This window comes from Physeter macrocephalus, chromosome 18, assembly GCF_002837175.3.
Source record: "Physeter macrocephalus isolate SW-GA chromosome 18, ASM283717v5, whole genome shotgun sequence".
Classification (NCBI taxonomy): Eukaryota; Metazoa; Chordata; class Mammalia; order Artiodactyla; family Physeteridae; genus Physeter; species Physeter macrocephalus.
Genome location: NC_041231.1, coordinates 50036341 through 50048533, shown reverse-complemented (window position 1 = coordinate 50048533; position 12193 = coordinate 50036341). Strand labels below are relative to the sequence as shown.

General features: G+C 43.9%; 1 protein-coding gene across 5 annotated transcripts in view; it reads left to right on the top strand.

Annotated features, from left to right (window-relative positions):
- The first annotated feature begins 2834 nt into the window (after positions 1 to 2834).
- The window catches only part of ANO10 (anoctamin 10), a 261614-nt gene continuing 252255 nt past the window's right edge, over positions 2835 to 12193 (top strand). For 4 of the 5 annotated variants that reach the window (XM_055079716.1, XM_055079715.1, XM_024132265.3 and 1 more), the window contains exons 1-2: positions 2835 to 2950; positions 10978 to 11130. In XM_055079716.1, coding sequence (XP_054935691.1) covers positions 10992 to 11130 — 139 coding nt within the window. In that variant the 5' untranslated portion in view covers positions 2835 to 2950; positions 10978 to 10991. Of the gene's footprint in view, positions 3005 to 10977; positions 11131 to 12193 lie in introns of all 5 variants that reach the window. The other variant, XM_028478458.2, reaches the window with a different exon arrangement.

Genomic DNA, 12193 nt, shown 5'->3' with positions numbered 1-12193 from the left:
CTTCCCGGACCGGGGCACAAACCCGTGTCCCCTGCATCGGCAGGCGGACTCTCAACCACTGCGCCACCAGGGAAGCCCCAGAAATAAATTTAATTATGATAACAGTGGCATTTAAAATCAGTTGGGGATTATTTAGTATTTGAGGTTGGGCAAATGCATAGCTATCAAAGTTGGATCCACTGTACTTAATTCACATCAAAACAAATTCCTGAAGGGTCAGATTTTTAAAGGAAAAAAGCAAAATCATGAACATTAAGAAGAAACCATGGAAGGATTTTCAAAGTAATCTAAGAGAGGTGAAGTCCTTTCTAAGTTTAATACACCCAAAAGTAGTAAATAGTAAAACAATAGCTTGATAAAAGTTGACCAATTAGAAATGAAAAAGGTCTGCATGGCCAAAAAAACAAAACAAACAAAAAAACCAACCCAACAAACAAAAAATAAGCAAGTAAAACAGTATAAGAAAAGTCAAAAGACATGACAAACTGAAAAAAAGTTTTGACATTCATTTCTAAGCAAAGGACCATTCTTACTATTATATAAAGTGTTTCTATATCCAGTAGAAAAGTGGACAAAATACATAAATAGATAATTCATGGCAAATGAAATACAAATATGCTTTATCACTCATAAGAGAAATACAAATAAAAACATTTTTTCATTTATTAAATTGATCAGTTCCGGTTCTGGCTGAAATGGACTATGTCCACTGCAGCCTATGTCCACCACAGATGACTATTAAAACCTCTGGACAAAATATGAAAAAAAGGCTACCGCAAGCTGGAGAAAGGGGTGAAAACTCCTGATTGCTTTTTCTTCTCCCCAGTCTGTCCTGAGGCCAGTCCCAGTCACAGAGCTTCACTGCTATAGTACAGTGATGTGGATAACTAGACCCTGATAGCAAACCTGTCCCTCTGGTCAGAGGAAATGGGAAAAAGGACACTTGTTGTGCAGAGTATGGGGAGAATCCCTGTCGTTTTTTCTCTCTTTCCCCTCAATATTGTCCCGAGGGCAGCCCCAGTTGCACAGAGCAGCACAACAGATATAAAGTATGGCAGACTCCAGGAGAACCCTATCTCTCTGGCCAGCAGAACTGGAAAAAGGGGGTTCTGGGTGCCAGAGATTATGAAGGAAATGCCCAAAAGGAGAGTGATGCAAAAGGGAATCCTTAATTCTGTGTAGTCATTTGTTACACAGCAATAGCTAACTGATACAGGAATCCATGTCATTAACTGAAGTCTGCCCTTTGTGTTGTCCAACAGCTAATTTGTCATACTTAACACAAAGTTTTAATGTGCTAATTGTGGAGATGAAAGGAGACCATCTGTGTGAAACGTATTTTTAACATTTCCATTCAATCTTTTTTCCAATCCTTCCAGTCATATAAATATCAGAAGATGACATTATATGGAGGGATGGCCATAAATTCAAGGAATGAGAAGTTAGGAAGAGTGCAATTAAAAAACAAAAATGTACTGAGTAATCAATGTCTAAACTTGTTGAAGCTCATAAACAATTTGTCCAGATTTTCAGAAGAGAAAGAACTTCTGGCCGTACCCATGATGGCCGCAGGGGAACTGGCCAATAACGTTGTGAGCTGCTATGACAGGCATCTAGAAAGATCAACAAAGGGCCCCTCGCAAGTAATTAGGCTTCTGTGCCTTGCCCCTGGTCTCCCTGTCTCCTGTCTTGAGTCTGGAAGACACAGAGAAGGGGCAGAGGATGGAAAAGCAGACAAGGGTTTTCTGGCGTTGTAGGACCTCGAGGCATCTGTCTGGACTGAACTGCGTGTACGAAAGGAGAAAGGGTTCATGCACTGTTTTCTTTCATTCCTTTGAGTTATTGCATGCCTACTGTGACTCTAACGCTGTTCTAGGCACTGGGGATGTATCAGTGGATAAAACAGACAAAAATCCCTGTCCTTGTGAAGCTTACATTCTAGGGAAAGACTGACAATAAATATAATAATATAAAACGTTAGAAGGTGATGAGTGCTGCGGAAAAAAGAAATATGCTAAGGTAAGATAGTGGGGTAGGGAGGGGAGCAGGTATTAAATAGGATGGTCAGAAAGAGCCTCAGTGAGAAGGTGAGATTCGGTTCCCGCTTCCCGTGAGGGAAGGGAGGAAATAAATCATCTCCTTAATTAACGAAGAGCTTGCAAGGCATTGGAAACACAGTCCCAGGGCACAGATCCCGAGGTGGGCGGCGGGAGGCTGTCTGGTGAGTTCTGGGCAGAACACGGAGACTAATGTAGCTAGGGCGGAGAAAAAGGGAGAGTACGAGGTTTTGAGACGTAGTGGGAGGCGGGGCTAGGAGACCCTATAGACCTCTGTAAGGTATTTGGCTTCATTGGATATGAAGTTTTAATAATATGTTGGAATTGGGTTTTTCACTGCCTGAAAGTGAATTACAACTAAAATGAGACTTGTTCTTATATTTGAAAGTGACAAGAAAGTTGGATTCTGGACCTTAAGAGACGGAAAAGAGGAAAATGTGAACGGACATATTTCTTTGCAGGTCGCCCCCCCATACTCTCGGAGTGACAGCCCAGCCCCGCGAGGCCCCGCCTCTTCACCGTGGTGCCGCCCCCACGCGGAGGGACAGCCCACAAGGCACGGCTCTTCCTTAGCAGTCTCCGCTCTCACTCCCAGCGACAGCCAGACTAGGCCAGTCTAGTGTTTCACTGGAGCAGTCTGGTCTCCGCCGGGCGTGACTCACCGCTAGGCCCCGCCCCCGCCCTGTGCGACCCAGCGCTAAGCCCCGCCTCCCCCGCCTCGGCCCCGCCCCCGCCGGCGTGCGATCGCGTCCCGGCCCCGCCCTGTACGCCCGGCGCTAGTGCCCGCCCGGCAGGCCGTCGTGTCACTCACGCTGCGAGAGTCGCTCGCCGGGCCTGGGGGACTAGCAGGCTCTCGGGCCCGCCCCCGAAGACGTGGAGTGCTGTGGCGGCCGGTGAGTGGAGGAGGGGACCTCGGACCCCCTCGCTCTCGGCAGCGCAGAGCCTGGGTCAGTGCAGGTGGTTGAGTCCGGGCTGTCGGGCGGCGGCGCGACGCTTCCAGGGACTCCTCCCGGCCGCCGCCCTTCCTTTCCGGGGTACCTCCCGGGGTTGGCAATTCCGGGAATGGGAAAGTAGGACCGGGAGGGACGCCGAGGTTGGCTGTCGTTCGGGTGGGAGTGGCAGTCGCAGGTGGAAGCTGCAGAGGGCCGAGGTTGGTCTGAGGGTAGAGGGTTGATAGAAGAAACGTGGTGAAGCTGAAATCTGGTGGCTGGTGGAGTCAGGATGCGAGGGCTTGGGGGACTCCAGAGCAACGGGGAATGAGATGAGTGGGGGTGGAGGAGTCGACGAAGCCTAGTGAAGGGCGTTTGAGGGAAGGACCAGCTCACGGAGGCCCACGATTCACGCTTCCCCGACTGTCCGGAGAGCCTGGAGCTTCGGGTATCTCGGCACGGGCGTGACCCGCGTGAGCTTGCGGGGTTGTGCTCTCACATCGGGGTGATCGGGTTTACAGGCTTTCGACTGGGACACACAGTACAGCTTAAGTATTAGATGAAAGTCAGGGACAATGCCTGGGACACCTGAGAAACGTGGCTGGAAGGGGTGCTTCTCCTATGGAATGCTTCTAATTTCCATGGAGCCTTGGCAGCGCCAGCGTTGGTGCGGCGCTGTGTTCTGTGGAACCCTATTCCGGCAGCCCAGACGGTGTATGGGGGTCCCGCACAAAGTTCAGAGTTGAGGTTTTTATTCAGACTCAAAAGCAGTCGTATCACATTCCCTTAAATCCTGCGGAGTTTTAATTTTAAAAATATTAATCCTGTGGGTTTTTTTTTACTTTAAAATTTAAAATCTTTCTTATCTGGCTACTTTGAATTTAAAGTCACACCGAGCTAGAGAACTAGATGTTTTCTAAGAGCCCATTCTGTGAGTATGATAAACAGTTTTAAATTAGCTGTGGAAAGTAGATCGTATCTATTCTGACCAGTTATTGCTGAAAGAATTGTAGAATTGCAGATGAAGAATGAAATTGAAAAGATTTAAACTAATGGAAAGGGATAGAAAAGTCCTGGTAAATTGGAGACTGTGTGTGCTTAAAAAAACAAAAAACAAACTCAGTGAAACTTTTTTTCACTGTAAGAGAACTTGGAAGATAGAGAAAAGTATAAGAATGAAAATGAAAACTCCATGTAATTTCACCAACCCTAACATTTTTGTGCAATTCTTAATTCTTTTTGTATTTTTTTGTGTATCTAAATGTACGTATTACATAGTTGGGGTCATATTGTTGTATTACCTTGTATTTTTCTTTTTTTCCCTTTGTATTTTTAGTATTTTCCTGGATCATTAAAAATTCTCCCTAAACATCTTTTTAAATGGTGGTATGTTCATCATGTGAATTCATTCTTTTATCACATATTAGCATTTCAGCTGTGTGCCAGGTCCTGTGCTTGGGGCGGAGATTCATTGTTGCTCTAGGTTTTCAGACATTATTCCAGCTCAAATAAGCAAAATCTTGGCAGTGTCTGGGGTACCAAGTGTAGAAAGAGAGTATGAGTGCAGCATCTAATCAGGCTTGGACCTGGACTGCTGTGGTGAGGCTGTCTTCATTGTGTTGTGTCTCATCTCTCCTACACCTTCCTGTGGAGTCCTGAGGCCATGAGGCTCCTAGGTATGTTCCTCAGGGAATGGGCCTCACCAGCTCCCCTACATTGTGGGTGTCACTGAGAAACTCTTTAGTGAGGGTGCATGTGTGCAGTGCTGATGTTTCATTCTCAGATCTGCCCTCATCTTAGGTGACTCTGAGAGACAGCTGCCCTAGGTCTCAAGGAGGACTGTCCCACAATTGTTCTCATAATTAACTGCCTCTAAGTTGTCTTACACCTTAGAGGGGGCCTCCGGAGGGGTCCTGTCCCTTCTAGCACTGGCCATTAAAATTGCAGGTTTTCTCCTAGGAAATCCTGCTCATCTTCCTGCTTGATCAGTGTGGCCCTTCATTTTTCTCTCACTGATGTGTTCCTATTCTGCCTTATGACTGAGAGTAATTTTGTCATTTTGGATTGTGTTTCTCCTTGAGTCTGAAATAAGGTGCTTCCTAAAGACAGCCTTATGCATTTACTTATTAGTCTTTGAATTTATGATAATTCCATTGATGTTTTTTCTTGACCCAAACTCAGGAAGAGAATAAAGGGTCCATTATTCTTTTTTTGAACCGTGATAAAATATGTGAACCACCCCCCTCCATGGTTGAACTCCCAGTGAGTTTCTTTTCATATGTGCATTTCAACCACCAAGGTCAGGATTTAACTCTTACTATAGGCAGGTGATTCCAATAGCTAATGTAAGAGCCACAGGGATCCAGTTCCTTTGTAGGTCTCCTTTAGCCCTGTGTGCAGTTCAATACGTGATTAAGAACAGAGTTTGAGATGGCTATCTACTGATCCTGTGCCCAGAGCATATGGGACCTAGCTGCTCTGTGCTTTACAGTTATTCCTGGCTGCTGGCCTGGCTGACAGTCTGGATAAAAGGGGGAAATTGGCTGTGGAAGCAGAAATCATTCTACCCTCTAGTGCCCAGGAAGGCTGTGTGTTGAATCATTGCTTGTTTTCAGATCAGCCCCAACCGGAACCGTGAGGCCCTCTGCTGTGTCCACGCTTAAAGTCCTCATGTCCCCCCAGGTGGTATTTTGGTCCCACGTACTAGTCTAGTGTGCATGGTAATGGTGGAACCAGCCTCTGTTAAGACCCTCCAGTGAAAGTGGATTGCAGAACTCAGGTTAGCCCATGCTGCCATGAGGCTTCTTATTTTCACCACCTTACACTTTGTATTCATGCCGTCGGGCCAGCCAGCGTGAAGAGGTGGGATTGGAGCAGGCCTGGATTGCGCTGGTCGGTGAACTGCAAGAGTGATGTTGCATGCAGAACACAGAGAAGGGCAGGAATCCCCCAAGGAGAGGGCATCCCCAGAGGTGTTACTGTACAGTGATGGAAATTCCCTGAGCAGAGGACACAAGAAGGAGGGCACAGGGTTTCAGGGACGGGAACACGGGCAGTGTAAGATAGGTTCCTGCCACTTAGGTCACCCAGCCTGTAAGTACACTGTGGCCTAGTGGATGGCACAAGTGTGAAGCAGCTGAAAACAGCAGTGTTGAAACTTCCAAGAGTGTCTTATATACTGGAGCCTTGAAGGGGTTGAGGCTTACCAGGCTCCACTGAACTGCTCAGAGCAGAACCCAAGCAACACTGGCACTGGTGTTAGTCTGTGAGACTCTAACAAGTGAAAGCACACAGCTACACAGCTGTGGCGAGGCCAGCGTTACTTTTGATGGTGAGATTATAAATTGGCTAAGTTCAAAATAACGGGGAGAAAAGGTCTTTTGCATATGGTATGGTGTCATTCAAAGAGCATTGGATTTCAGTCTTATCTCTGTCACACTCGTTGTGTGACTTTGGGTTTTATTAGCATGAAATAGTGTGGTCTTGGGACTACTTTGGGTTTTATTAACATGAAATAGTGTGGTCTTGGGACTAATTGACCCCTAAGGCTCCTTCTGTTCTAAAAATTCTCTCCTAGTCCAACTCCTGCGCTGCTCTTGCCAGTCTCCTGGATAGGACTTGCATAGGTACCGAGTCCTTTCATTCTATATGCCGTTAACTTTTACCCAAAACTAAACAATCTTTGAAGCTAGGCGACTTCTTGTGTACAAAGTTAGTATGTTTTTGATCTGAGGAATAAAGCAAAATATTATCTTGTATTAGGTAATTTTAAAAGTATCATTTGGTCTATACTACAGTGTATATTTTACACTTACTGTTGAAAATGTGAGGCTTCTGTTTTACGAACATAGAAGCCATTTTTTCCTAATCATAAGAAATACCTGCTCACTAAAATTCAAATCAAAAAGAAAAATGTAAAGAAGAAAATAAAACTCATCGTAAATCCTACTACCTAGAAATGGGAATGGAGAAATATATCTGACTAATCACTGATGGAATTTTTGTTAAACACACATACCTACACCGTGACTAACACAAGTGTGTGTAATACACTCATATCACATGTGATGAATACATATGTATACACAAATGTGGTTAAGGATGTGAGCTCTGGCACCAGGCTGCCTGGTTTTGAAGCCCAGCTTCCCTGCTTGCGACTGCATGATGTGGACAGGCTACTTTACTTCTTTCACCTCAGTTTTCTCATCTGTAAGATGGAAACATTAAAGTTCCTTCTTCATGGGGTTGCTGTGAGAAATGAATGAGTTAATTCACATAAAAATGTGTAGCCCGTGCTTTGATGCAGTAAATCCTCAGCAAGTGTTAGCTAGTGTTGTCATTTTGATATTACTGTGGATGATATATATTCATAAATGGGGTCATACTTTGCATTTTTACCTTATGAAGTGTTATGAAACATTCTCCATGTTAATTTAGTTGGATCTGTATCCTAGTATTAATGGTTCTATTGTATAGTTATACTTTATTTAGACAGTATCCTGTTGTTTGACTTTATAGGAAAGAAAGGAAAGACAGAAAAAAAGAAAGCTGTAATGAACATTTATGTACATTTTTTATTTTATTATATGTTTGGTGTAAATTCCTAGAACTAGCATTGTTCTGTTGAATGGTATGAGTATTTAATGTTGTTTTTCAGATTGCTACTCTGCTTTCTGGGAAGGTGGTATCAAATCACAACATCTGGCAGTAATGTGTGAAAATGCCCAGTTTTCTACTCCCGCGCCAGACCTGGGTTCTGTCCATCTTTCAACAAATCTGAAAAGGGAAAAATAACTCATTGTTACTTTGCGTTTCTTTCTTAGTAACTTTAAACATCTTTTCAAGTGTGTATTTCTTCTTTGTGACTTTAGTTTTTCGTGTTTTTTGTTATTGATTTATAAGAACTCTTCGTATATCAGAGATTGTGACATTTTTGTCTGTAATATATTGGAAGTCTTGTTGAGGTCATGCTTTGAGTAATGAAAGGCATGCAGTATCTCCGATAACAATAAATCAATGAGCAAGTATTTACTGTGAGCTTCTAGATAATGCTCATATACATGTTTGGAACTGAAACCTGCCTTACTTTCTCAGTAGGATTGTTTTATGATCTGGTCATTGTGAATAATTCTCACTCACATTAGGCAATGCATAAAGGCTAAAAAACTTTGACCTTTGATGCCTGTGCATATATGCCCTGTTGAGCCCTGTATTGTCCCCTTAACCTCACCATTCCTTCCATCTTTGCTATTTGCTAACTCACAGCCATTCTTCCCATATCCCAGGTTAGAAACCTTGGAATCATCTGGGTATCTTTTCCAAATTGCAGGCTGTCCCATTCTCAGCCTCCCTTCTCAGGCTGCCCCAAGCCCTCGGGTTACTGCAGTTGTACTGTTATGCTTAGCCCTGTGTTAGAATGATTTGATGCACACCTGCTTTTCAAAAGTAAGATGTAGACCTTATTTACTTTTGTATCTTCAGACTCCATCATGGCCTGGCTCATAATAAGCACATGATTAATGTTTGTTGTATTTGATATTTCCATGTAAAAGATGATGATGGTAAGCCTCTGTAGTCTACTGGTAGATTAACATTTTTCCCCAACTTTTTTTTTTAAATTAGTTAATTTAATTTATTTATTTTTGGCTGCGTTGGGTCTTTGCTGCTGCACGCGGGCTTTCTCTAGTTGTGGCGAGCGGGGGCTACTCTTCGTTGCGTTGCGCGGGCTTCTCATTGCGGTGGCTTCTCTTGTTGCAGAGCACAGGCTTTAGGTGTGCAGGCTTCAGTAGTTGTAGTGTGCAGGCTCAGTAGTTGTGGCGCACGGGCTTAGTTGCTCCGTGGCATGTGGGATCGTCCCAGATCAGGGCTCGAACCCGTGTCCCCTGCATTGTCAGGTGGATCCTTAACCACTGCACCACCAGGGAAGCCTCCCCCCAACTTTTTGTTTTGAAAAATTTCAGAAGTTCAGTGGAGTTGAAAGAATACCATGAAGAACGCCCCCTAAACTTACCTGTTGAGATTTCTCTCACTCTGACACATAGCCAATCCTCTGCTCAGAAACCCCCAGTGACTCCTTACTGGCTGTCAGGTCAGAGGTAAATGGCAGCATACTTTCTCAAATGGTCGTAGCTTACAAACATGTTACTACTTTGCTCTGGTTGGGCCTTTACTCTCACTTCATTGATAACTTTTGCACATGAAGTGTTCTGAGTTCCCATAGCTTTAATGGCTATCTGTTACCATTCTTTAATTCTTTATAATTCCTGATTATATCATTAGCTATTTGGAGGTGAGAACTCGGTCCTATTTTTTGGGGTTTTTTTTTTTTTTTAACATCTTTATTGGAGTATAATTGCTTTACAATGTTGTTAGTTTCTGCCACATAACAAAGTGAATCAGCCATATGCATACATATATATGTCCATGCCACTCTCTCACTTCGTCCCAGCTTCCCCTCCCCCCTCCCCGTGTCCTCAAGTCCATTCTCTAAGTCTGCGTCTTTATTCCTGCCCTACCCCTAGGTTCATCAGAACCTTTATTTTTTTTAGATTCCATATATATGTGTTAGCATACGGTATTTGTTTTTCTCTTTCTGACTTACTTCACTCTGTATGACAGACTCTAGGTCCATCCACCTCACTACAAATAACTCAATTTTGTTTCTCTTTATGCCCACCAACAGTGTAGGAGGGTTCCCTTTTCTCCACACCCTCTCCAGCATTTATTGTTTGTAGATTTTTTGATGATAGCCATTTTGACCAGTGTGAGGTGATACCTCATTGTAGTTGGTCCTATTTTGACCTGGCTTCCCTCATAGATCCTAGCCTGGGGAGTTTGATTTGGCTGATACCTTGAAATACCATTCCTGATGTATTTGTAGTATTATTTGAATCCAGTATTGATTTATAACACCAGTATTGCCCCAGACAAAACTTATACTCTGTTAAGAGAGAAACAAAGCTTATCAGTCCAGGCCAAACAAGCTGGATCTGTTTGATCAGCTTGCTGAAAGATTGTAATTTCCCCCAAAGAAAGGAAAGATGTTCTGTGTTGTTGGTCATTCCTTTTGTGATTGTTCCCAAGAATTGATTTGCACTTCTACTTTGTAGTCATTAAAATTTACATTAAGTACAAAATTAGAATAAATGAGTCTAAAGTCTGAAAATTGCCCCTGTTGAGAATCATGGAGTTAGAGAGGTCCACATGAGAAACATTTTTGAGGGAGGCCATCAGGCCTTAGTGACCGATGCCATTTGTGGGTTTCCAGGTTGACTCCATTATCTTCCCAGCTTGGTGACAGAGATAAAGATGACATCCCTGAGAAAGTTAGGGACACTGGGAAGGGAAGCTGATGCTGGAGACATCACCTCCATACAAAAACATGAAATTGGGCTTTGTCAATTCCCTGCCCATAATGAATTGGTGATTCCCATTGTTTGTTGGACAAGGCCCCGTTAATTTGTAATAATCAGGGGCCTTCATCAGATACCAGCTCCCATCCTCCCTTCGCCTAACCATAGTTAATGCTCCAGCTGTACCTACTCACTTGTATTTCTCTGAGTCTCTTGGCTATTTCTCATCATTGTTTTGTAGGGGAACACTATTTCCTCTGCCTAGAATGCCATCCGTTGTTGATCTGGCAAACTCCTATTCATTCTTCTAAATCCTGTTCAGGTCACACCCTTTGTAAATACTTTCTTAGTCCTCTTGTGTGAGCACATTTTACACTGTTATCCTTCACTTACCTGAATGTACCCCCTGCCATATTCTGAGCTGCTTATGGATACGAGTGGTGTTTCCCTCATTTTTGTATAGGGCCTGGCTCGCACAGGTGCTGTGAGCCATTGGGTGAGCCTGTCATGTAACCCATCTGGCTCGTGAGAAATTTTCTTCTGTCCAGGAAGCCAGAATTAGGTTTAATTAAGAGAAAATACAAATACAGTCTATATTTATTTTTCCCATTATAACCCATGTTTGCTTTTTATTTTCAGCAAGTTTGTCAAAGATGAAAGCGAACTTGTCAGCTCTGGATACTCATGAGAGCTCTTTCACGCCTCTGGTTGTCATAGAACTTGCTCAGGATGTCAAGGAAGAAACCAAAGAATGGCTGAAAAACAGGATTATCAGTAGAAAGAAAGATGGAGGTGAGTAAAATAAATATCACTCAGATTTAGTCATGCCAGTGAGTAAAATTGTATTTTCAATGTGTTTCACAGTTTTTTAATTGATATATTTTTAAAATTAATGTTCATTTCTTTGCTCTTTATTATTTATCTAGGACTTGAAAGGAGGTCCTAAATCAACATTAGATTGTTAGTCTCTCTTAGACCGTAAGCAACATGAGTGATTTTGTTCACAGCTATAAACTCTGTGCCTATGTACAGTGCCTGGTGCATAGTAGGTGCTTAATAAATATTTGTCAAATGAATGAAGATCTTTGAGTATTCTTTCTGTGTTGGTTATTGTGCTAAGGGAGAGAGAAACACACTTCTGCCTGCAAGGCTGTTACTCTCAGGGTAAAGAGACTGAACACTAGTTCCAGGTAATTGAAGGAACAGGAAGAAAAGCTAAAGAAAAAGCTGTTACAAAATACTGCATGATACTTAAAAAAAAATAGTTATGTATACTTGCTGTGAAAGTAAAGAGGGTCTCCCCTGGTGGTCCAGTGGTTGAGAATCCGCCTTCCAATGCAGGGGACGCGGGTTTGATCTCTGGTCGGGGAACTAAGATCCCACGTGCTGCAGGGCAGCTAAGCCCGCACGCCACAACTACTGAGCCCACATGCCACAACAGGTGAGCCCGCATGCTGCAACTAGAGAGCCCACATACTCTGGAGCCCATGCGCTACAACTACAGAGCCCACGTGCTCTGGAGCCTGTGCGCTACAACTTGAGAGCCCATGCACTCTGGAGCCTGTGTGCCACAACTAGAGAGCCTGTGTGCTGCAACTACCAAGCCTGCATGCCACAACTAGAGAGAAGCCCGCGCACTGCAACAAAAGATCCCACGTGCTGCAACTAAGACCCAACGCAGCCAAAAATAAATAAATATTTTTTTTTTTAAAAAGAGAGATGGGGCTTCCCTGGTGGCGCAGTGGTTGCGCGTCCGCCTGCCGATGCAGGGGAACCGGGTTCGCGCCCTGGTCTGGGAGGATCCCACATGCCGCGGAGCGGCTGGACCCGTGAGCCATGGCCGCTGAGCCTGCGC